At 35.5% G+C, this 27,974-nt stretch overlaps 1 protein-coding gene across 1 annotated transcript in view; it reads right to left on the bottom strand.

Moving 5' to 3' along the window:
• The window catches only part of LOC121431049, a 54,531-nt gene that overhangs the window by 2,605 nt on the left and 23,952 nt on the right, over positions 1-27,974 (bottom strand). Inside the window, exons 19-29 of the mRNA XM_041628519.1 lie at positions 21,527-23,496; positions 19,500-19,585; positions 18,433-18,502; positions 17,749-17,967; positions 16,738-16,932; positions 16,019-16,294; positions 10,566-10,644; positions 7,409-7,657; positions 5,986-6,134; positions 4,844-4,938; positions 4,042-4,191 (exon numbers count right to left, since the gene is read on the bottom strand). Coding sequence (XP_041484453.1) covers positions 4,042-4,191; positions 4,844-4,938; positions 5,986-6,134; positions 7,409-7,657; positions 10,566-10,644; positions 16,019-16,294; positions 16,738-16,932; positions 17,749-17,967; positions 18,433-18,502; positions 19,500-19,585; positions 21,527-23,496 — 3,538 coding nt within the window. The remainder of the gene's footprint in view (positions 1-4,041; positions 4,192-4,843; positions 4,939-5,985; positions 6,135-7,408; positions 7,658-10,565; positions 10,645-16,018; positions 16,295-16,737; positions 16,933-17,748; positions 17,968-18,432; positions 18,503-19,499; positions 19,586-21,526; positions 23,497-27,974) is intronic.

Genomic DNA, 27,974 nt, shown 5'->3' with positions numbered 1-27,974 from the left:
AACTTCAGAATACGGACTTAAAATCTACAGTAGATGTGAAGTCACTAGTCATGTGAAAAGAATCTTGGATCACCTGATTGGATGGTTTACATTCAATTGGTCAAATGCCAGTTTGTCTAATTAACAACTTATCTACTATCATTTGGTCTACCATCAGTTCGTCCACTATCCACCATGGTCTAATTGCCATTTCTTCCACTCACCATTTCATCTAATAACAAGATTGTCCAATAGCCATTTAGTACTATTTGGTCTAATTGTTAATAAACTAAGTGTTAATAGGGCAAATAAATGAAAAGAAAATGTGTATTAGACCAACTAGCTATGAGACGAAATGGCCATAGATGAACTGGTGATCAGACCAACTGATGATTGGACCACATGGTTGATAGACGAAATGATGATGGACAGGATACCATTAGACTAAATAAACGTACACCATGTGATGAGTGGACGAGTTGGCAATAGACAAATCGGCAATTTACCGCTTGGTTGGCCAACATCATACAGTAAGTTGTGATTAATCTAATCAATCACAACTATTTGTTTAAATTCTGGTTTCATTGTGAGAAATGGATGCATGACAAAAGTCTGAAGAGTGAGACTCATCCCATTTACAAAGTAAACATATGTACAGGTGCACATTAATGATAAAGATTTGGAATTTACAACACTATACAATACAAGACTAATAATCTATATTATAATTGGACTATGCAAATAATAATTCTGGCAAGTTCAAAGGAAAGACTGCAACTGATTAAAGAAGGATTGAAATCAAAACATTGCAAAAGGGACAACATATTGAAGTGTTTGAATTGAAACACCATCTATACAACAATTCTTCAAATACAGGAACACAATTACCACTTGGAAGCAGAGAGGAGCAGTGATTTACATGCATGACTACACATATCTAAAAAAAAATGAATAGAGGCATGTATGAATAGTGTATCTGGCTTGCCACAGGGTAGGTTAAATTGGGGCATTTACACGGATAAAACCTTCAGCTGAACTCCCATGACCTAGGAATATTGATTGAGAGAGGAGGGGCTGGTCTTTCCCTTATAGCAAGTGTGAACTTAATTGATCTGTGGTTGACCTAAAAACACCTTTTAGACAGCTATGACAATGAATAAACAAAAGTAGATCATGCAGTGTGGTGGGAGAGAAAGTATTTTTAATGGTTGCATACCAGTATGGTTGAATAAGTAGATCGCAAGGACGTTTCAGATGTGCCACTTGGGAAAAGAGAGCTTTTGGGGTATTTGATGCATTTAATGCATGATAAGAGGGTAGTTTTTTTATTGTTTGTATATACTAGGTCTACAAGCAAGTGATCTTCTTCTCAGATAGTCTAACAAAAACAGGGGCTAAACCCATTGGCCCGTATTCTGAAGTCAGGTTAAACTTAGACCGCGGTCTAACTCTGTGCTAAGATTACTATTTTGTTTCCTTTTGCTTTCATTAGGAAGAAAATACTTCAGTTATCATTCCCAGAACATCATGAACAATTTGGGTGTTATAAGAGTTACTAAATTTAATGGGTACTGTTAGTGATTTGTGCCCCAATTGGCTCTCCATAGTTAAACCACAACTTTAAACTTGGGTTTAATTTAAACCAGAGTTCAGAATACGGGCCTATTGGTCTACCAAGGCTCCACATTAACTTTTTTTGGTGGTGGCCCGTTCGGGCCACCAAAACCTTCAAATAATTTTTTTTGGTGGCCCATTAGTAAAGTTTGGTGGCCCGAAAAATATAAAGAAAAACATGAATTTAAAATGAATAAAACAAATTGAAATATTCTGCAGTCACTAAGACGTACCACTATTCTTTGTACATCTTGTATGTAAATCGTGCTTGCTGTTATTTTACTTTGCTTATTTTGTGGTAATATATAAATTGTTCTATCATTGTAAATATGAAATGATTGAAAGAGAATAAAAGAATTGTATTGTTCCCAGGTTGTGGACTCTTAATCACCGTATCGACACACACTCATAATGGTAAAGTAAATACATAGTGCATATAGCATACTCAGATTTACAAAACAATTTTTCCTTTCTTCCTTTTTTATCATAAAACCTAGATTATGCAGGCCCCAAATCCAGTTTATTTTCTCTTTTCCAGCATATTATAGCAGGAGAAAATCACAGAAAAATATGCTGCAGAATTAGAACAATGTGTAAAAGGGGGAAATAAACAAAAATCATTTTTAGAATAGTATACTGAAAAAAGAAATCAAAAATTTTAAAAAATGAAGAAAGAAAAAACAAAGAACAGGAAAAAACATTTGAGAAAAAACAAAGAACAGGAGAAAAACATTTGAGAAAAAACAAAAGAAAATGTAAGAAAAATGAATAAGACAAAATTATCAAAAAATGGGGAAAATTATTATTATTCAGTAGAAACATGTTCTTTAATCGGGCATATTCAATGGGAAGGGGTATAAATGGTTTAATCACTGTAAAAAAAATGACAGAAAAAAATGAGAAAACGGCAAAAAAAAACAGTGAGAAAATTCCTTCCCTATATTTGACAAAATGATGGAAAAATTCACATTTCATATCAATGAAATCCCTTCCCAAAGTATTTACTTCCTTAAGAGTGGTTGAAGAAGTCATTTGTAAACAAGAAAGAAAGAAGCTGCCTATTTATTTTTGGCTAGAAGAGACACAGCTTCGAAATAAACCAAATATCAACATACATACAAATGCACATATGGGACTCTGAAGTACTCACCTATGTGTTTTATGTGTATTAATGCATTTGGAAATCGGTCTTTTTGAGTCAAAAGAGAGGTCATAATTCCTCCTTTTAATTCTTGCAGATAATCAGGTTTCAGTAATACGGACTGTAGAAGGGCATTTCATTGGTGTAAAATGTGACTTTGTCGTAGATTTTCAGAGTTCTGGGGAAGATTTCTTAGCAGTAACATTTCGTATCGCAGCTCCCTGAGTCTGAATAGTCTGCTCGTGCACAGCTAGCTAGCTGCAGTGGTTTCATGCACACAAAGCTCAGCCAGACAGCCGCGGCCGGCTGAATAATAGTTACTGTATGCTAGCGGTAGGCCTACGTACTGTCAAGACTATGCAATCTTTGTGTGTGTGTGTGTATTTGTGTGTAGATTAACAAAAAAGGCGCATGACGAATGGCTTGCTATTTGAACTGTAGAAAGTTGATAAATACATGCAAAATCGGGAGAAAAATTGCGCTACTTTGAAAATTAGTGGTTGCCCGATTCGGGCCACCAAAACTTAACATTTTTTCAAAAATGGTTGCCCGAGATGAATTTTTGGTGGCCCCGGGCCATCGGGCCACCGCTAATGTCGAGCCTTGGGTCTACTATCAATTTGGTCTGATTCCTGTTTGCTCCACTCTACCCTTGATCCAATACTCACATTGTCTATGCCTCATTCATTCTCTTAAAGGCAACTTGGTCTAATTACCACTTTGCCTATTATTTTTCTCCTTTGTAAACTGAAAATTCGGTTCACGAACAGTTCATCTAATCGTTGCAGAAAGAGTTGCACTCAATCGCAACTCTAAAAATCATGCGCAACTTGATTTTCAACCAATCAACAGCGCGCATTTGGGACTTGCGATTAATTTTTTAACTTGTGTTTAAACGCAACTCTTTCTGCAACAGACCGCAGGTGGGTGTTTCATAAAGCTGTTGGCAAGTTAAGAGCGACTTTAAGAACGACTGGTGTTCCTTTCTTGTGATAATTGATATATTAATTGGCGATGGTTAAGCTCGTAAGAAAGGTTAACCAATTGCTCTTAAAGTCGCTCTTAACTTACGAACAGCTTTATGAAACACCCACCAGTGGATATTAGACAAAGGGGTATATCCTTACTTGAAATTAGACAAATTAAAATGGTATAAATGATGATCGGACCAAATGGTTAGACAAACAGGTTGACAATGATCAGGGTTACACCATGTGGAATGGTCTTAAGTAGACAGAGCGGGTGTACACCAATTGGCAATTTACAATTTTTATGTCACATTTCAACAGAAACGAATATTTACTTACTGCCTTTCTACATGCTGTGTGGACTTCTTGGCGTATTGTTTGAGAAGGTGTTCATTCTGGGCTTGGATCTTGCCTAGTTTCTCCAAACTACCCTCCATGCCGACCAACTCTGTAAGAAGTTTGTGTTGGAAGTCACTCTGGCCCCTTTGCCTGATTTAGAGAGAAATTGGATAAATATTCAATAATAATAATGAATAAAAATAATAACAATAATAATAATAATAAAACTTATAAAGCGATAAATTATTTGTGCAGAGTGCTCAAGGCAAATAAAGAGTTAAGAGTGAAATAGAAAGGTTTTGAGCAAAATATGACGCTGCAACAATATACAAGTATTTAGGTGGCTGGGAGAATGTTAGTCTATGTAAAGACATTTTGCCTAGCAACAAAAAATCAGGGAAGATATATAATTAAGATAATTTCATTATTACTGGCTAATTGACAAGTCACTGCTCTAAATCCCCCTAAATAAATATGATTATATAAATTAATAGAAAACTTAGATTTCAACAGACATGAATGTAAAATGTCACAACACAAATTCATACTGATGATGATGTTTGCATATACAATTTATCCCATAATCTATTTTAAAGAGTATTTACTATTACTAGTATTAATAAAAAAATTCATTCATTGAAATCTCATAACAAGCACAAGTAGAGTACAAATCATATGACAAAATAAGAGGTCACGTTATCACAGTAGCAAAAATTTTCAATTATTACAATAATGTTTACATATACATAGATAGCCTGTTGGGAACCTCAAAACAGGTAAATAAGAAGGTGGTCTAATTTACCTTGCATTGTGGAGTTCCAAAAATAGTTTATTCATCTGCCTTTGGGTGGACTGAATAGCTGTCTCTGTGAACTTTTGGGTTTGGGTCCTTTTCTCCTGATAAATTTCAAGAATAAAAATTCTATAAAGTAGAGGACAATAGTGTATAAATATCATGCATCATCACAGGCATTAGTAAAAATAACACACACTAGGTACACATACCTATGGAACAGATGGACACTTTTGGACTTTTTCAAACAAGAGTGGGTATTATTTTTATGTCTATGCAAAATAATGTGTATCATATGCTTTTTTCTCAAATAGTGATGCGGATCCTTATTATCTGATACACAACATTCATCTCATGACCAGTAATCATCATCATCATTACCATCATCATTATTATCATCATCATTATTATCGTCATCATCATCAGCAGCAGTAGCATCAGCTTCAGCATCATCATGACCATTGCCATCATCAACATTATCATCATCATTCACCATCATCATCATAATTATCATCATCACAATCATCAACATCACCATTATCATCATCACTGTCCCCACCACCACCATCATCATCTTCATCACCACAATCATCAAAATCACCATTATCATCGCCATCACCAACACCATCACAATTGCCAACATCATCATTACAATCATCATCACCAACACCATCACAATCTTCACCATATCACCACCATCACAATCATCACCTCATCACCATCATCATCACCTTCATCACTACAATTGCAATCATGATGAATGTTAGCCCAAGGCATCATCATCATCACAATCACCACCACAATCATCACCATCATCACCATCACAATCATCACCATATCACAACTATCACAATCATAATCACCTTCATCACTACAGTTGCAATCTTTACAAATGTTAGACCAAGACATTATCATCATTATCATTACCAACACCGTCACAATCATCACCATATCATCACCTTCATCACTGCTAGCATTCCAAATGTCAGACCAAGGAAAGAGAAGGAATTCGAGAGATTTCACACCGTCAACTTTTGCTTGATTCTATTTCTCATGAAACCAAACATCATCACCATCACCTTCATCACTACAATTGCTATCATTCCAAATGTCAGACCAAGGAAAGAGAAGGGCTTCGAGAGATTTCATACCGTCAACTTTTGTTTGATTCTGTTTCTCATGAAACCAAACATCTCCGGCATTTGCATGGAAGGGAAGTCCATGTTATGACCCCAGGAGGATGAGATAGAATGATCACTGATGCCATCCTCACCAGAATGTTCACTCTGCTCTCCTACATCTGTGAAAAAAAATGAACATTACAATAATATGATACTTCTTGGTCAAGTTTCTGGCTACAGTACATTACGGAATTAGTGAGTTACAAAACCACTAATCATGGTCGCAATTTGTGCAGTTCAACGGATCCTCTGCTTTTACAGATTCCATCCTTCAAAACAAAAGTAACGCTAAGTGATCAAGCATTTGCTTGTATAGCCCCCAAGCTCTGGAATAGCTTACCCCTGAAAGTTAGGATAGTACCATCTATAAACAGCTTCAAATCAAAGCTCAAACACATTCAATTAATAACATGCATTTTATGAGTCTCATAAAGCGCAGTAGAATATATCCTTTATGGAATAGTTTCTACGCTCGATTATTTTTATATTATTCTTATATTATTATGAAAAGACCACGAAACAATGACTGTAAGAAGATTGAGAAAAGTAAAGTGATCCTCCACTTCAAACCCACAGGAAGTCACCCAAAAATGAACTTTAAAATTTTCATTACATTTAAAAAAACAGATCCTAAAGCTTTAAAGTGACAAAGCAAGTCATAATTTATCAAGAATTTTCTTGATTTGATGTATACTGTGCAGACTTGGTTTTACTTTCAGAAGTCCCACAGGGAAAATAAAGAACCTCTTTATCTTGCCTTTGGTTAACAACAATTTCAAATTTTGACATGATAGAAGAGAAGGGACACTCTTCTACATTACCTGCTGTTAATATGTTGCCCTTTGTTTGAAGATAAAAATTATTATTTTGGCTACTTACAGAGTACCTTTCTGGTGATTGTCAGTTTTGAGATAAAGGGTAATCCAGGGTTCCCATCTTTTCAAGAAAACAAATTTCCCTGATTTTTCCCTGATGAAGTTTAAAAAATTCACAGATAATTATTTAAACCCTTTCCCAGTTTCACATGTTTTTTAACTTGTTGCAGTGAATTACATGCATTTTCAGTATAAAAAAAAACAATAATGTGAAACTAATTCAGTACCACCATAACCAGTCATTCAATTGATTTTGTTTTGATATGCAACAAAATGTAACAGAGTCTGGCTAACTATCGTGCTTTGGACTTTTGAGCAGAGCAAAATTCCCTGATTTTTCCCTCATTTGAGGAATTTTTTATCAATTCCATGACTGGAAAAAAAGTAAAACAATTTTCCTTAATTTCCCTGATGGACTGGGAACCCTGGTAATCTTATTTTATGCAAGGACCAAGAAAATGCTTGGAAAAAAAGGCAGAAAAGCTTCAGAAGTTCTATAAAACAAATTTATCACTTACCCATCAGATTATTAGCCTGAAACAGTATTCTGGGCTCCAGCATGGAAATTTGCTTTGAGCTGTGGTTCAGTTGACCTACATTCTTATCCTTGCTTCTTGACTTGTCTTCTTCCTCAGGGTGAGCATTGTCCTCAAGACTCACATCCTCATCAATGTCTTCATTGATGTTCTCATCTTCGTCATCTAAGAGCAGGTTGGCATACTTCTTTTTCAGAGTTGATTCAGATGGCCTTATACTCTTAGACGGACCTGGACATATACAATGTCATATGAAAAATTAAAACATTCAATAAAGATATTGTCAAAAACCTTCTAATTGGACATTCAAATCAAGCGTAATAGGTGTTTGCTAGAGAGTTGAGTTGTAAATCAAATGCAAATCAACTACAAATTTGATTTTAATCAAAGGACTTATGCTTTGATTTTGAACGTAAGTTTCTGGCAATGCATAAAATAGCTAGACCACAATTAAATGACTTTGCATTTATAACAGAGTATTTCGACTAATAATGTTAGTTCATTGAAAAGGAAAGAAAAAAAATCATATTGTAAAATTTAAAATTTTCACACATTATTTTACATTGATAATTAGAATAGCTTTAAGCAAAGTCAATAGGTCAACAGTTATTGTGGAATTATTTCATTGTCATTGCCATGCTCCAAGGAAAGTGAGGAAAAAAATGCTTGATAAAGGTACCTTGTATCTTTAAACATTGGAGAAGCTTCAAAATAAAGAATAAAGAATCTTCATGGATTTTCTTGTGTATGACACTGAGGCTGATACACATGTTCAATACTACAATTCCTGATAGGTAGGTGTCATGTATGATATTACAGGGGATAGGATAAATAAATAATAAAAAAAATAATATAGGATTTGTATAGCACACGTATCCACCTTGCTAGGTGCGTAAGGCGCTCCTATATTATCCCGGCTTAGCTAGTCTACTGATTCTGGTGCTCACAGCTTTTTGAGGAACTACTTTATTCTGGTACCCATTTACCTCACCTTGGTTGAGTACAGCAGTGTGGGTAAATTTCTTGAAGGGAAACACGCCATGGCTAGGATTTGACCCCAAGACCCTCTGTTTGAAAGGCGAGAGTCAGAAGCACTAGGCCACAACGCATAAATTTGGGACAGACATTTATGTAAGAAAACCAATATACCATGTAATCTATATCCTGGATATATAATTTCTTAACTGTGCACACACATACACATACCGGTACAAGACATTATCATCTGATATGATCCTGGTATTAAATATACATGTATACCCTGGTATTAAAATACTAGTACATACTGACCTGGGTAAAAACCTACCCTGGTAAAAAATGCACATCATACTGTAATTTTTTATTTGCAGTAGCAGTATCATATGGCTTTATTTATAACCACAAACCAATTATCAAATCCATAGCACATTCATGCACAATACAGTTCATCGCTGGTGGGCTCTAGTTATTAAATTCACGTCCCAAATTTAAATACATGTACTTAGAGGACAGCAAAGGAAAAACTATATTTTAGAGTTATGACATATAAAGCAAGTAATATTTTAGCATAAAAAGAATTCTCTCCAAGAAAAAGGGGACAGTCTTCAAACGATTTGAGTTTGCCAACTTGTCATCATTGCCTCAATTCTATCAATACAACCATTTCACAGCTGTCCCCAATATGTTTTCTGTTTAATTTTGAGGTCCCCGAGTGGTCAAACAGCCCACTGACAGTACTCTGATGATTGCTCAAACTTTAATGAGATCTTTTTTCATTATTTTTGCCAAAATCATATCGTCCTGCATGTGGAAAAAGTTCTACCTCGCTTCATGTGATAAAGATTTATTAAGAAACTAGTACAAAGTACATTTAACCACTCCAATAGTTCAATATCCAGGTCATTTTATTAGTTAGAATACATGGATTTCTCAAGGACTCATAATGTCATTTCTATGCACTTTATGAACTTGCTGAAAATAGTCTCAAATCAAAGGACATCTAATGAAGCTTCATTGGAGGACAATGATCATCCGGGCCCTATTACATAAATGCTATCATTGTGGGTAATCAATCAATCTTTCCTTTGAATGCATGGTAGCCACATGTACATACCATGACAGAATGATCAATGGCCAATCAAAGTTAAGGATTTCATGGAAGTTCATACCCCTGGATTGCAAAGTAAGTTTTATGCAACAAGCCCCTGGACAGTGCTATCAATGCACTGAATAAATCAGAATGTCAAGCATTGTTTAGTCAGCATGCATAGTTCATGCTTGAACATTTGAACCCTTATCAAATTCAGTGTTACAAGAGACAATTGCGAAGGTTGTGTAGTTGTAATCATTTTTGTAAGTTTGTGACAGGTACTGTTCTTAGTTATGCTACCACCAAAATCATACCTAACATTATGATCAAAATCAAAAAGTGAACAAATAATATACAAGTTCAATGCAGGAAAACTTAGAGCAAACTCTATGCTTAAGGTAATATTTTGACATGCCTAAAATTTATTGTTGATGCATATCAAGTTTTAGTAAGGATTTAAATAACAGTGTTAAGTGTTCTTATTGGTTTCCGATGAATACCACAAGCATGTCATCTCACTTTCCTTCTTTAAATGATTTTTTTTTTACTCCTGCCATGTACATGCTATTTATCTCAATTTGATTGTATGAAATTGGTAGAGTGCCAACATATGAAGAAAGCCTTTAAAAGAAATGATCATTTCATTTAGGTATAATCCCTAGGCATAGGTCATTAGATTTTGTATTAAAAAAACACCTGTAGAGGTTTTGTAGCACAGTGGATCAGTCTCTAGACTTTTAACCACAAGGTCCGGGTTTCATATTCCACCACAGCACTCTCATCTTTAGCATGGTGTTTATCTACATCTGCCACTCTCCACCCAGGTGTGATAACTAGGTACCTGGTAGGAAGGAATTCCTTGTACGCTCAAGCACCTAATCAGGGTAGCCATGATAAAGCAGGGGTAATATGCATTGCTTAGAAACAATGTATCAAGCACTATATAAAACTGTTGAATATTATTATCATTGTATATGTTGTCAAGTTTCCTTTCAAAATTTGTTTTTATTGTTACATGTACATCTATATGTATCTGGAATAAAATGAATATAAGAAAGATGTTTAGAATACCTGACACAGGGCAATCCATCTTAAAGTCACCCTCGCCATCAGATCCTAAACTTTCCAGCTCATCAACAAATGAAACTTGCTGAAATAAACAAAAGAAAACATACAATCCATGTTTATCTTTAACTTTCCAATTCATCAATGAAAAATACAAACTGAAAATGTATTACACAAGTAACACAACAAAATCCATGGTACAGTATTTTTATGTGAAAAGCACAGTGTTTGAACCGAGTGGTTATTTTGCATAACACTGTGAGTACTGTACATGAGATGACAGAATCATAGACCTGTGCATTATATGTTTTATGAAACAGGTGAACAGTCGGAATAAAGTATTGTATTATATTTCCAGGGCAATGTATAATTTGCGAATACCTGATATCTGCATCTGTATTACATCACAAACTAATTGCACATTATCAGTTTCGAGTTCAGTTATAAAACAGGTTGGCAGTTGAGTGGAAAAATGTTGAACATGCTCCAAATTTCATGGATCGCAAAGATACACTGGGAAATATGCTTTCTATTATGAGAGCACAGGTATAGCATAAATGCCTAAATTCATGAAAACTACCTAGTCTTCTCTATGAATAAACATGAAATATAAAAACCATTTATTAAATATTCATACTCTTTGAGGTGAAATTATGCATCCAAAATGAATCCAGGATTATGTATAATTAACACATTAGCATGTGACATAATGCGTTTATTCATACAGATACAGTGTACCTAAAAACTTACAGAAATTATTAAAATTATGTATTTTGAACATGTAATATCTGGAACTTCAATTCAATGCAATTTACATACATGTATACATTACACAAATGACTATACTTTGAAATCTATAATTATTTGAGAGAAAATTAATCTTCAAAAATGAACCTAGGCTTGGGTGCATGAACATGGGCATTAGGTCAAATATATGATAGCATGCAAGACTGCAGACCAGATTATAGTTTCGTAGAAAAGCTAAAAATAAATTTGTATTTTATATGCAGGTACATCATGCATGGAAATGAGAAGGTCCGAGATTTTAAAGTCCAAACTTAATAGACACAGGTACAATACTACAGTGTTCTTAATGAATATTTCAACAGACCAAATTATAAAAATACTGTACATGTAGCTGATATAAATTACATTGTGAACATTCATCTCAAACAGAGACCACATCCCCCCACAAAAAAAAAAAAATATATATATATATATATATATTTGAATAAATAAGTAAATGAATACATAAATAATCAAATGAATAAATAAAATAGATAAATAAATAAATAAAATTAAAAAAATAAGTAAATGAAATAGTTTAATAGATAAATACATGTAAAAAAATAAATAATGAAAATAATGTTCAATTATACTAGATTATTTTTAAGAAGGTATATCGTTGAAAAACTGCCAAATTAATTGACTTCGTACAATCATTAGAGCAAAGTAACTTTTAAGAAGTGTAAAAGGGTCGCCTACATCTGTATCTTTTCTGGAACTACATGTATGGTGCATTTATTATACAAAATAGACTCTCACAAGGAAAATGAGTGTATGCATGTATGTAAATGAGAGTGACAAAGAAAAAAATTTGAATGAATCAATAGGAATGACACCCCTTTCATAAATCCACTCTCAAATACTCTGGATCGGATGAAGCTCAGAATAATGATACTTGGCAATTAAATTGTAATAATGAATTCAGAAGTACAGCGAAGAAAAGTGCGGCTTAACATCATAAGTCAGCAGTGCCTAACTTAAAGTAGTACTTAAATGCCTGGTTGCCTGCAGTAAAAAAAGCATGACCGCATTGGTCAGATCGTGCCACGAGGATGCGTACATGTACTCGCTACTGCGTAGGGGAAGGTGGGGTATTAAAGTTGTGACACTTTTTGCATTTTGCATGTTAGAATAAGTATTTTACGTTATTCTTGGAAAATATTTTCACCGAAATCTTTTTACTCCCACATTGAAAGTCATTGTGACCTTTGAAAAAAAAAACAAAGTGGCTCAACTTGCCCAATCTGTGGGGTAAGTTGTGCCACCTTCTGGGATAAGTTGAGCCATAAAAAACCATGTACAAAATGTATGCGGGAAGAACCAGCATAATTTTTTATTTAAATTCTTTTCACTTGCTCATTCTCTATAAATGCTAACATCCTCTAAAAGTAAAAGAAATGTCATGTGAATTTGCTCCTTTCTGCCTGCATATCAAGTGCTTTTTTTAGGTTTGTTTGTTTCTTACTATACATTACCATAAGAATTACCATGGCTCAGCTTGCTCCATGTTGGCTGGCTCAAATTACCCCAGTCTGAACTTCATGCGATATTTTCACATCCACGCATTTCTTATGCATCCAAAATAACTTTGACAAGAATGAGAATCCATACCTGGACTAAAATTATTGTTCTTATTTCTTTATTATATTTAAAGATGTGTGTGGGTAAAAAGCACTGATCTATTTCACATCCTTAATTCTTTTTTGGCTGAAATTTGTATATTTCCTTCTAAAAAGGGTACTTTTTGTTTCAAAGTTGAAAACATTGTGGTGGGGAATAAAGGTTATGTAATGGGTCATCAATACATGACACCACCAAAATGTCTGACTCATTCATTATTGGCCTGGGGTGGTGGCTCAACTTGCCCCTATGCTCAACTTACCCGCCTTCCCCTACTGATTAATAAGATCGAGTCATGCATAAATCTTTGTGAAACACTACCAAGGATCACTTCTACATTTATCGACTAACTTTTTAAGTTTTTTATTTCTCATCAGTAAAGTGCAAGCTCAAATGAAGGTTGATCTTTTCTTTTTCAATTTTTAAGTACGTGTATCATCATAAAAATTAAGAGGCATTTTGGTCCAACAGATTTCTTGGAGAGGAAAATACATTTTTACAGGTAAGCCTGGTAATAAATTCTATTAATAACAAACACTCAACATGCAAATTCTCTTTAGTACAAAATATACTGAAAGACTTACAAAAGTATTGATAGCACAATACTTATTATTCAAGCAAAAAGTGGATCCATAGAGGCCATGTGGACATGATTGGATACAGAAATAATTGTCATAAAGGTGCCAAATTTTCTCAGAAAACCTTGCACTGATATATGAAGGTTCATGTACATATATGTACTGGTATACAGGTACATGTAAATGACTGAACATCAGTCACTGCCAAAATATACTGAAATCAGTGTTACCTTAGTACTGTACATGTACATCCCCTAACAATGAAAAGTGAATGTACTCATGTTATTTTCCCAAAATATTAGCTGAATGTATACATATAGTTGCGATGCTTAGGATTGCAATTTCACATGAATATTTTTTGATCGGATGCCCAACAAAATGAATTATCCTGAGTCATGTGGGGTTTTTTTCTCTTTGACATACATGTACATGTATTGACCACTTCTCAAGAATGGAATAGTGAGAAAAAAACAGGATATATTTGTTTGTACACAAACTTTTCTAAGTAATATCTAACTGTAATTTGTAAGGACAATTTCTAAAGAAGCATCAGACCATAACAAAAAAGGTAACATATCAAAGATTTAAATTTTCACAAAAATAATGGTTTAAGAAAGATTCAATGACCACTGAGCATTTCACTGCACATTTGTTATTAGATTATGAAACTTGAGTATAATTATCATTACCGGTATAGACCGTCTATTATAGATTTGGACAAGTTTTTATTTGATGTTTTACATCATTAGAGGTCAGATATGATTATAACTGAAATTAAATTTATGAGCAACGACAAAGGTTATCAGACCGGATTTTATTATTTCACAGAGTGGTATATAGACTGTCCTTAGATTAATCCTAAAAGTACACCAATGCTTATTAAGAACAGCCACTGTTTTGTTTAAACATTAGAATTATATAATGCCATTTAATTAATATGAAATGACATAATCACTGTAGCAGGTACTACCCTTTCTCTGCAATACATTAATAACTTTTATCAAAACCAACAATTGTATCCATATATGATGTAATAAATGAATGAGGTTAAATTAATGAGGCCATGGCGTAACAGCGCAAAGACACATGTCTTGTTTGCTCATCTTTCTTTACATCTTCACCCAGCCACCATCCCCTGACCTTACACGTGTACATAAAACACAACTCTGGTGGGTGTTTTATAAAGCTTTTTGTAAAGTTATGCAGGACTACATGCATGACCGGAACTAGACAGCTGGCAGCTGTCTGTTTCAAAGAGTTTTTAAACTTTTTTTAATTTGTCCTCGTACACAGACAGCTCACGATCTTGCAGCCGCTATTAGGGGGTTAAAAATGCAAAATCCCCCAACGGGCTCATCGATTTTTGTCTTTATTTCATAAGAATATATAAAAAGAACTGGACCAAATAAAGATTATTATTCCATTTTGGCATGAAATGCACCAAAAAGGGGAAAAAAACTTAAAAGGAAAAAAAAAACAGTGACTTACTTCGGCTGTTGCGCAACCCCCACTTCCCTTGTTTAGCTGAACTTAATACATAAACATATGGCCAGTGAGTCCCTCTACAGATCGAGTTGGAACTTCGGTCTCTGTAATTGGTGAGTGGAGCCAACGGAGTTCAGCGAAACAACCAATATAACAATGACCGAAGCTTTTGGTCTAGACCGGAACATGTTCTTAGGTGTTAAGTCGATTACATAGGGATTTATCACAGAACAACAACGAAGGGCCATCAGTGGTACGTAAAGTCATTCTTACAAAAAGCATCATGAAACACCCACCTGGACAATGATAAAGTACTGATATACCCAGACTGTTGGGGGGTCATAAACCTGGTACTTTATTGTGATGAATTTATGCAGCTATTTTGCAAGGGCCATTTCAGATATTTAGATGGGAAATTGTGACTTCTGCTTGTCCAAAAATAATTTCTCTTGATTTCCAAGAATAAACATTCTAAGGGCTGGGTTTATCATAAGATTTTTTTTCTTCAGCATAATGAGATGCTTAGAATAGAGGGTGATTCAGCATTGATGTAACATTTACCACAACGGTGTACCTAGACAAAAGGTTAAGCTACTTTTGACAGCAGCTTCCAGACCACCATTTTCTCTAGTCCTTCCTTACCCTCAAGTTCATGAACAGACACAACAATAAAGGTATGGAAAGCTACATGTACATTGAGGCCCACAAACAGGATGCTGATGACTGTCACTTTTGTGAAGGTACCAAAGAAACACAACTACTGGGCCCCTGCTTGACATGATGTTATTATTACCCTGGCATAAGCACGGGTACACTCAAGCATTCCAGAAATTAATTCTAACCTGGTACCCATTCACCTCACCTGGGGAAAGCATGCCGAGGCTAGGAATCGAACCCACGTCCCTCAGATTTGAAAGACGAGAATACTAATGACTAGACCACAACGCCCCACGCAAATGAATTTCGGATCCTGAAATAAGACTCACATACCTTTGGTGTTCTAGGTGTCCGGGTGCTACTCCCAGGGGTATTCCAACAGGACAGCTGGGAGGTGACTGTCTCAATGGTAAGGGCAGGGGTGGCTGGTGTTATCAGAACCTCCTCTTCCTCCACTTCTTCCTTCTCCTCCTCACCTCTCTCGTCATTCTCTTCCCCTTCATCACTGTCCTCTCTCAGATCTTGAGAGCTATCGTACATATGGCTGATGCTGCTACTGCCAAAGCTGGACATGCAATCCGCAAGGCTTCGTCGGCAGCTGCTCTTTGGCTATAAAAAACAACAACAAAGTAATACAAAGTATGCATTACTAGGGACATTTTTTTTTTGTTAATCAGAGCAGAAAATTGATTTGGTTCTTTAATTTTCACGTGAAAGTAGGTTAAATTTACCTCTGTGTAACAGAATTCATTATATGCTGTGTACACATGCTATGACAAAATTGAATTTTGATTTTGGATAAAGTTTGAAACGAAATTAAAGGTTTTATGAGGAGGAAAGGCGATTTTTGTTTAAACAGAAAATCACTGTCCCTACATTAGTAAAAGGTATGAACTTCATTATCAAACTTGTCCAATTTGGTTTTTGGTTCAGATTGCATGTATAAACAATTATGAAGTACCGGATTTAATAAAAAGATTTAAACCAGGACTGAGCCTATGAAGATTCTATGTATAATTGAAAATTATTAGTATTTGCAAATGCAAATGTACCTTTTTGGAGAGCATTTTCTGGTGGGAAGGCACTTGGATGGTATCATCAGGTTCGTTTCTCTGTTGAGTCCCTTTCTTAGTTGATTTCTTAGTTTTCTTTGTCTCTTTCTCCTCTTCATAGTAATAAAGCGGAAACTCATCTTCTGCTCCATCTGTCAAATTCTTGGATTTCCTTTTCTTTGGAGCATTGGCATTCTATTACAAATGAAGAAAACATTGATTTTTGTAGCACAGAACAAACAGAATATATGATTTTAGCCAATATTCAGTGGCTCAAAATTGGATATAAAAAATATTCCTCAAGCAAGGGCCAATGTTGCACGAATTGTTGACGAATAGTATATCGGTCTAAATGAGTGGAATATGTTAATGGAAAAGCCATAAAATATAATAATCATTATCTTTAATGACCATTATTCATTGGACCATGCAATACAGCATGATATTGTACATCAAGATTTTAACATACGAACCAATGGGGAATTCCCCAGATTTCAGAATTCATGCAATGCTTCACAGGCAAATCAAGCAGATCAAAGTGTTTTAATGCACTGCTAAAAGTGCGCTACATAGAAAGTAATATTCCATTCACTATCTGAATCTTTGTTCACATCTGCCAATGTACGCTTGTTTAACCCTAAAAAGACTGGGGGGCTGATTCAGCCCCCCCCCCAACATTTTTCGCAATATATCCACCGCTCAAATTTGTTATGGAACTCGACATGATTTTTTTGGCATATTTGTATTTGATAAAAAGCTCAAGATTTCTGCCAACAGATTTACTAGTAGATGGCCAAGGTTTGGCAGTAGAGTCAATAAAAAGGAAATGTTGTTGGCAACTGCTTTAAGGGCCTCAGATAAAATTAACTCCTGTTTTTCATTTTTTTGAAAGAATGTTTCTCAAACCCTTTCTCAAATGATCATCTCATAATATCCTTTTTACATAAAAGACATGATTAAGATGGTTGTCCCTTTCATTTTAGTTACAAGACTAGCACATTTTCTACATACTTTTACTTGTGGCTTGTTCCCAGGTTTCTTCACCGTGTCAAGGTTCATGGTGATTTTAGCAAGGCCAAAGACTTCCCTTCTTGTTTTGGAGTAGGTGGAGACCTTCTGTTTAGGTTTGTCTGCCAGCCAGCTACATTCACTGACGGCATCTTCAATGAAGGATGTTGTACAACAGGAGCTGGTCTCCTCACGGAACTCGTAAATGTCACTAGTTGATTTCTGCGATGAATGAGTGAGATGATAAGAATTACGTTTATGTATTTTATATAGCCATGCCTACAGAAAGGAGACAGAGAAATTGCTGTCCAAGATGTATATTATTTTTACAAAATGCTCTTTTAGAACACACACATTTACAGCCATGTCATGAAGTAGGAACTGTATCCCTTCCCCTACCCCCTTCCCCCCAGTTGGCAATATTAATATTTCTCTTATGCAGTGTTGCCATGGAAATTGGATATTCATTGTATCAAGATGCAAGCTTAACTGAATATTATTGACATTATATTATATTCCATCATGAATTCATATACCATCCACCAAATGACACTCTCAAATACCCTTTAAGTATCACTTATGCACGAAGTATACCTGTGTGTATTGACAGTGAAAAATATATACAATGGTGGCAAAGTCTTCAACTCATCATGGCATTTCCACAATTTACTGAAGCCCAATACTTACGTCACATGTTTTCTTTGCAGATCTGCAAGGTGTTTGAAGATCACAATGATCATCAGATCCAACAGACGAGCTATGAATAAAAAGGGCAAAGACAAGGATCTAAAAAATCAAACAAACTAACACCTAAAATCGTGACATACTTGCCAACCCAGTAAACCAATAAATTACAACAAATGGAGGCAAAATGGTGACATTGCTGAATTTTGTACCCAGTATCATAGACAGATTTTTGCAAGACTAAGAAGACAGGGCCAATGTGGGTGAATATTCTTTTTGTTTACCAAAAATGTGTTATCAAAGACGAACAATTGGCAAGCATAAATTGCTTTTTTGTGTGTTATTTTGTTTCAGTCAGTCCCATACTGGTCAAATAATACATCCAGACACTTTAACTTCCTGGACAACCATTTATGATAAACACCCAAATATAACAATATAAAAGACCAACAAAAGGAACAACAAAGTAAACTTACATGTTCCTAGAGTTTAAAAAAATAACATTAAGCCCTAATTTGCAATTAATTAATGTCAAACTATTAAAAAATGAAGAAAGGTCTATTATTACATTTATATCAGGGGATGATTCACAGACAGCTACATATGTTAAATCAATCTTGAGTGCTATATATGTAAATATCAGTTCCATGACATTTGTTCCTGCGACAATTGCTCCACTCAAAATTCCACACACTAATAGAATGACCAACTTCAACACTGGAGTTAATACTATACCCCAACCTAAACCTAACATAAACCCCTACTGCAACACTAAACCCAACCCTGTCTTTCTTAGACTAAATAAAGCCTGGAGCAATTGTCGCTGGAGCAAATGTTGTGTCACCTGGGTCACCCGAAATATCAAATTCAAAATCTTGATTGGACCAAGTCATCTCAAAGCTTTTCTTAGCTGATATTGAACAAATCAGTAGTACTGGTGTCTCAGGCGACTTAAATACATGTACATGTAGGTAGGAATTTCACAGAACTTTAATTCCATATCAATAGAAACACACATGATGTTAGTAAAAAAGAGGTATAATGAAAATAAGGAATGTGGAATTTCTCACTTTTCTAGCTCTGTGTAATCCACCTTTTGTACTTTCCGTCTTGTACGGCCTGCTGCAATCCCTCTTCTACTAGATTTCAACAAGTCCTAAGCAATAGAAATCAATTGGATCAAAATAAAGAGATTTTTTAGAATGATTTCAAACCCCATTCCTCACTGTAACAGTCTTGGTCAAATTAGTGAAGTAATGAAGATCGTGTTTTGTGGCCAGTTGGTATTTGTATTTCGTTGAGGATTAGAAAGCAATTTCTATTGCTGTTCTGTGCTTTGTTGTCTTTGCTACAGATAACTTCCCAGTTTTTGCTGTGTCCTGTATTTTTATTTTGCTTTTGTGACATTTCCTGTTCACTCATGTCTTTCAATATTTGTATGTCATCTATGTGGTAATGTGTACCTATGTCAATGGACTGTGCATTTGTACTGATTTCTATGTAAACAGAAATATTGCTTTTACATGTACACAAAGTCTTTGGGGAAATGGGATTTCCATTTTTCTAGACATGCTGAAACGGCATTTACATGTACATTTAAGGTTATGTGACATGGAAAAGGCCATTTTTTAATGGAAAATCACTGTTCCCGGTGACGTTATTGCTGGTAATAATATTGCTTCAATACTAACACCACTTTTTTTTACCAATCTTTCACGATACTAAATTCAGATCTCCAGCTGACAATTGGATTGTTTTCATTTACTGTACACAATCTATTGCTCTGTCTCAATTCATTATAAGCCAAATCAACCTCAACACTACATGTAGCATATTTCATATGAAGTGTAAGAGCTGGTAACCCTAAGGCTATTTTTCAACACCAAACTTTAAACGTACTAGAGAACATGTAAGTTCACATCTACTGCTGATAACTGGATTGTTATAAATTAAACCATAGATTGGTCTAGAATTTAAATATATAAAAAAACTAAAATACCAACATTTTTCATGTTTGGTCAATGGTGTAAGCGATTATTACACGAACACCAAATTTCAACACTTAAATTTAAATGCACTAAGTTCACATCTACTGCTGATGATTGAATCATCCTCAATAACACCATAGATTGCTCTGGGAATCTCAAATGTATCATGTCATGCAACAATCAAAACACCAGCATATCTCATGTTTGGTGTATAAAGTGCTGGTTACACTAACACAATTTTTCAACACTAAGATTTAAATCTACTAAGTTCACATCTACTACTGATAAGTGAATTGTTCTCAATAACACCATAGATTGCTCTAGGAGTCTCAAATGTATCACAGGATGAATCAACCAATACATCTGCATATTTTGTTTGGTGCAAGAGCAAGTTAAACCTAAAACAAGTTTTAAAAACCAAACTTTATCTGCACTATGTTCACATCTTCTTCTGATAATTGGACTTTTTTTCTTTTTCAGTAAAACAGCTAAAACTTCTCTATCTTTTGAGTCTCGAGTGGACTACGAATTGATAGGATGCATCAACTAATTAGGGGTTGGGTTCAAAACGGAAACAACTGCAGAGGGTATCACATATGTGACTAAAATCTTGTGCGAGACATGCAGAAGACAGGGAGAAAAAATAAAGTGCGATCCTCTAATACGTGGAGCGGCCGAGAAAGCAGCGAGTACATACATCCAAGGAACAACCTTTATTACGAAAAGCAATGTGAGGGGGCATTTTTGGGGGAAAGGCAAGCTTGTTATTCTCTCAATTTTCGTTAAATGGTATTTTTGCACTACTACTAATATTACCATGATTTAAATATGGTTTTGAAGTGGATTCTAGACTTACTTTAATTTTATATCTAGACTATCGTACCAAAGTCTATCCCGACACATTTGGGTGGTAGCAAGCTGTAACAATAATAAATTGATAGCAATGTATGTATGTATATACATAACTTTATATCTCCTTCAGATTTAAAGTTAGTGTTTACTTCATTTTAACAAAAAAAGTATATTTCCTATAAATGAAATTTGCAATGAGCAACAAAAACAATGCAAAAGTATTTTAAAACATAAGAAATAAACTTATGCAAACATACCTTACACATGCTGCTGAAACTCTCCACCGAGACAACAGTAGACGTTTCATCAGGCGGGGTAGTAGTAGCAGTTTCCATGATCTCTTCTGAATCCGAGTCCTCGATCTGTGATCCAAAGTGTGTCCTCCTGTCCTTGGACACCTTAGATGTTAGTGCTGACCTTTCCATCTTATCGATGGTGGTCACTGGCTTGGCTTTGGTCATCCTTGATTGAACTTCTTCATGTACTTCTACATTGTCTTCCATGCTTCTTTTCTTCTTAGCAGAGTATGGTGGGGTTTTGTCAGTAGTTGTTTTAGGTGTGTATTTCTTGCTTTTATTGGTGATACTATCCTGCTTTTTAGATTTCTCTTGTTTCATCTTCTTCCTAGATGCTTGAAGATCTTGCAAATCACGTTCATAATCATACATGCTGTCATCGTCTGATTGTTCCAATCTTGGTTTCTCGTATTTAGATTTCCTTTCTTTGTGATGTTTAGGAGATGGTACCTGATCATGCAGTGCATGGTCCCCTTGGTTGAAAGACATTGATGATCGCGTGGTCCTCTTGCTTTTATCATTGGATGTATGAAGCATCTCATCTCCAGATCTTTTCCTTTCTACCTTCTCTGCATCAATGTTATTTTCCTCATCCTGGTGCATGTTACTAGAACTACGCCGTAGTGCCACAATCGTCTTACTCCGTCTGGATATACTGTCCTCTGCATGCCTCAAAACCTCACTGTCCACCTCAAGTTCTTCCACATGTAAAGCCACCCTTTTCTCTTTCATTCTGTCCTCAGCTTTCTTTGAAGTACTCTTCTTAATGCTACTGGATCTGTCGCCCAAGATGCTTTCCATGTGTGCACTAACCATGTCATCCACACTCATTTCTCCCTCAGTAAGACTCTCATCACCCTTGACAGATTCCCTCACAGACCTTCTGGAGGATTTTGTCGACATTCCTGCAGCTGTTTCAACTGCTTTTCTTGAGATGTCCTTATGAAAAGTTTTCTTGTGAGGCTCTGAAGTTACCTCTCCTTCTAGTTCAGCATCTAGACTTCTTGATATGGACTTCAACTTCCTCTTTCTCGAACTTGAGGAGCTTTGCCTTCTGGGGCCACATTCCGCATCATCTACCTCTGGATCTTTCTTCTCTGCACACAATGGCTCTTTATCTAGCTCATCATCAAAAGTCTTGTCCTGTCTGTCAAGAGTCTTTCCTTTTCCTTGGATAGGCTTCTTGAGGACATCCTTATTCATCCTTCGCTCAGGCAGACTCTTCATGACAGACTTTACAAAAGTACGGATATCAGTGTCATCATAAGCTTCAGTCACAAGTGGCACATCTCTTGCAACCTCAATATCTGGATACTCCTCTTCTTGGTCTTGCATCCGACTCGCAAACTCTGCAAGTTCCTTTGTTTCCTTCTGAATGCGCTGTATGTATGCATCCTCACTGTCAAGTTTCCCTTTCATCTTTCTCCTGGACGACTGGCGGGGCTTCTCATGTGCATCATCTTCAGTCTCGGTAGTTTCCTGCTGGTGGTCTGACGTTGCTGACGTCTTTCGGCCCTTGGCAGATCGCTGATTTTTACCTTGGTCCATACTCTTGGCACTCCCCTTGTTCCTTAGTCCAAATTTGTGACTGTTTTCCACAAACTCATCTTGACTGCTTTCTTCAGTTCCATCCTCCTCGCAAAGAGCAACAGGACGTCCTCCTTTCTTCCTTTTAGCTGCAGCTGTCATTTCACCACCCTTTTGAGCTTTTGTACTGGTACCATCATCTCCACTACCTTTAGCAGGAGTCTTCCTGGAACCAACTGGGAAGCTCCCAACAGAAGAGGAATCCACAAAGTCATAGGGGTCTTTCCCATTGCAACTTGTAGAGGTAGAGTCGGCCTTGGCAGTCTCAGGTTTGGTTTTGCTCTTTATCACCATAAGCTCAGAGGTCTCATCTGACTGACTAGAAGCTTGTGGTACTTGTTTTCCTGCACAGTGAAAATCACCAAAGAAATAATATTCTCAAAACGAAGTAATATTCTCATATTGATTTAAAGATTTCAAAAGAATATTTTTAGTTAAATTTTGTTTACTTTGCAAACTAAAACCTTGAAGAAACTTTCACATTGAAAGCTTGTCACCTGGACCTGGACTAACTCACAAAGAGTCAGTACATATTTTAATTTGCAGTTTTATTGGCTATTAAGTGAATATATTTGGAGTCATGTTCAAATCAAATTTCATAAACCAGTTCAATTAAGCCTTATTTAAGGCAGCATATTTATTGCTGAATGTAATATCATTTATCAACCCAAAGTTATATATGATTATTACATAACGTCCAATCATATTAGTATCATACCATTATATCTGTATCACAAAACTGAACGAGTGATTGTAGAAAAAAAAATTATTGCTTCATTGCATTAACAATATTCTATCAATCATCAAAAATCTATACAATCAGTCAAGACATGTGTTATGGGACCAATGTTTTTACAATAGATGCATGATGTTTAAAAAGGATATTAGGAAGATGGCAAGTCAGTTGATAAAGATTCTTCATAAGGTTTCAATGTCTAATACATAGAGAAAATTTGGTTCATTTTTCCTTTTCATATGTGTGTATTATCCTATTTTGTAAATATTTGTAATGTTTTTTTATATTATTGTGGAAATAAATGATTTTGATTTGATAAAAGATGCAGTAAACATATTTTGTGTGCTGCTGTAATATAATGCTGGTGCATTACATTTTCCCTCCTCTCATCTGCTCCATCTCCCCTAAAATAAGCTTAAAGGAGACACCCGAAGAATCCAAAGTATTTTATAATGCCTTTTTGTGGTCATCATTGTAAAGGGGAAGTATTACTAATCAGATATATAACTTCACTTTTCAAAATAGTCATTAGAGTTTGCAGAAATCAGCTCTCAAAAATGATTTATTTTCATGCCATATTTCTGCCTTCCATCGGTCCTCTTGCGAGCTCCAGCTGAGTGACGTCACACAATGAGCGTGAGCAGCTGAGCTGACAGCAGCCCATTGAAGACGATCTTTCCAATCAGCGTTTTTTGCTCTTAGAATTGTTTATTCCTCACAAGATTGGTCTTGTTATATAGATAAAAGTTTGAATTTACTGAACAGTAAAATAAAGTGCACATTTAACGTATTTTGGTAACCGATATTTAGCTTAGAAAAAATGATTTTTTTTTCAAGAAATATATTTGAATAAACAAAGCATATTTTCACTTAGAAATCACACTTGCGACAAATTGATATTATAATCAATATAAAGCATAGACATTCTTCGTCACGACTGAAAAAAAATTATGAAATTTCATTACGTAACAAAGTCAGGAACCACACAATAACACGGCAATATCCATCGCGAAATGATTGAAATTGCAGTTGAATTGCCGAAACATGATTAGCCCACAGCGGCGAGCGGACTTTGTTTCATATATCTTAAAAGCCCACCATAATGTAGGGAATGGTTTGTGGCCAAACGTGTTGGCCATCGTTTTGTCGTGTGCGAGGACCCTGGTTCAAAACTCGGATTAACTTGCTTATTTTTTTTTATTCCTTCTCGTCCCTACCCAGCTTTTTTTTCTTGTGAAATCCCATTCAGACCTGTATTTATCAAATCTTATTTAATTGCTGCTTTTGATTTTCAAGTTCTTGATTAGATTCTACTCTTATTTGGGATGGGAGGGGTACAGGATGAGTTAAAAGTCAAGTCCACATCAACTAAAAATTATTTGAATAGAGTAATTTCCCTTGCTGTTTTTACTCAAAACAGTCACAAAACAATGATATGCAAATTAGTGTTGTCACTCACATCACATTCGTTTCTAATTTTTTGTGGCATTTTGTTTTTTAATTCTTTGCAGATTTGAGTATAGGAATTTCTTCATCCGAACACAATAGGTTACATTTACGTAACTGTAACTCTAAATGTTATTTGGAGGAATTAAAATCCCTCTGAAAATTTTTCAGAAAATAAATAGAAAATTAAATATCAAATCTAAATGTCATGTAAATATATCAAACAACAAAATACAAAAGAACTTAGTGCATGTGACATAACGGTTAGTGTAATTTGCACATCGACACAGATGAGCATATCATCGTTTTATAAATTAGGCAAAATTTCTCAATGTTAGAGTAGTAATTATATAAATTTGAATCAAAGTTTTTATGAAATTTCCTGCAATATCTTATTTTCCTTTAAATTCAAATGAATTTTTGATTGTGTGGACTTCTCCTTTACTCTTAATGTAGGGAATGCATAGCAATATTTATCCAGAAACAAAATTGTCTTAAAATATGCAAATCTGTAATTGGGCACATGTTCACTTTTCTTTCATCCAGGCCACTTCCTCACACCCACCAGGCTTACAGTCTTAGAACAAAAAAAATGATGAACCATCACACAACAGCACACAACATTCAGTGCTTCACAATAAATATTTCACTTCTGTTCATACATGTACATGCAATAAATATTGTGGAAAACAAATAAAAGGCGTACCCATATTCAAATACCGTTTAAAAGGACAAATATATTATACCTTTCGAGAAAAATCAGCACGTTAGATATCTGATAACAAAACACAAATATGGGGCACTGCAAGAAACTTATGTTCCATTGCAAATCAAGCGTAAGTCTTAAATTCAAATTCAAGCGTAATAAGGTCGAGTTGCAATAGCAGTTCAACTACATGTACATGTTTCTCTTTAATCAAAGGACTTACCCTTGATTTGGGACGTGTGATTGATTAGAAAATTTCTTGCAAAATGCCCTAATAACATTAAAATTGTTTTTTTCGTTTTAAGTTGTGTGTTCTTATTTTCGACAAGCTGTATTCCTGTCCAAGTCAATTTTTTTAGTTCTCTCCAAAACTGTGCTCAAAATCGTTTCCAAGATCGATAAAGATAAATTTTCTGTTGCATCATTATCAGTCCAAAACTTGCACCGTAGCTCCTGGAAAGAGTGAAGAAAAAAATGGCTATATCCAAATCAGTAAGAGGACATGATGGAATCTCCCAGATTGAAGTAGCGAGCAGAGACCAGAAGTCACCAGAGTCAGCAAGTGTGCAGATCTGTGTGTAGAAGAGAGAAAAAATAAAGAAATAATTTAAATAATCAAATCAAAGTATGAATTTCATTATCTTGATGATTGACGACGTGCGGTGGCATGTAATTCCCGGTCAACAACAAATAATCATAATAGTAGGTTTAGACACCTGAAAAATTCCACTCAGAACACTGGTGCTCTACCTCAACGCTCAAGTGATGTTTGTGTAGGCCCCACTCTACTTACCGCTTAGCGGTAGTGAATCACTTGAAGTACGGTACTCTGTGTCATTACAAAGAGTGCATTTATCTTCATTGTTTTATGTTGAAGGCACTACGCATTCATATGTAGAAGCACTCTAATCAGAAAGAAACACCAGACTCTAGTTTTGGCCAGGAATCAGCATGATCAGGGTAACCACTGCTGAAAATTTGTCTTGCTTCATGACATCGGCATTATGGTGATATAATTCTGTGTATCTGGATGTATACGATACAGGGCCCTCCTGAGCATAAACGCATTGGGTACTAGACCTGTGTATAATAAAAACTTAACATTTGGCCTTATCGTGAAAACATTCGGCCTTATCGTGAAATTTGGTGTTTGTGCGCTCGTTGTGTACAAAGTCAATGGGAGTGGATCACCGCCGTTGACGAAATAAACGGCAGTGAATGGACTGGTGACAAAAACTACGATAATGCCAAACATTCCTCTGAAACAGCATATTTTCAGCCATGGTCCATGCCAGTGCTCCTAAATAATTTAATCGCCTGAGTCCTGACCAGTTTATTTAGAAATCTGACTGAAGTCTTTGTGAAGAAAAATCTGCTGGAATTGTGCAAAAACATTATTTCTAAAATAAAGACTTTTTAATTTTAATAGTAGTCATGCCAAAATGCATGATTCTAAAATTATATCAGATCTGTATCTGTCATCTGACCTGAATGCATCGTCAGAACAAGTACAGACTAGTTTCCAAACATGCTTACCTTGACTTTTGACTGGATCAAACAGCGTAACCTGCATCGGCAGCAAGTGAATGGGACCGTACAGCTTGGAATCAGAGCAACACAACGAAGACTGTCGAGTGGACAAAATCGGTCTTTCCAGTTCATAATTCAATAAAAATGGACAAAGTAACACAGTTCTGGTTCTCTTATAGTCTGAAGATGTCAAAATCGGATATCACAACACATGAAGAAAACGGTAAATTCGAAGAAAAATAGAGACCAGGAAGGTGTATCAGTGTATTATGCACAGAGAGATAGTGTGTAGTCGATCATGTGACGTCATTATTCTCGACTGTTTTCGATCGCGTGAATGTCTGCCTGGGGGGCTGAGAAGGGTCTCTATTAATTTCATTTCTTGCATTTCCACAACATCTGTA

This window comes from Lytechinus variegatus, chromosome 17, assembly GCF_018143015.1.
Source record: "Lytechinus variegatus isolate NC3 chromosome 17, Lvar_3.0, whole genome shotgun sequence".
Classification (NCBI taxonomy): Eukaryota; Metazoa; Echinodermata; class Echinoidea; order Temnopleuroida; family Toxopneustidae; genus Lytechinus; species Lytechinus variegatus.
This window is presented reverse-complemented; position numbering and strand designations above follow the sequence as displayed.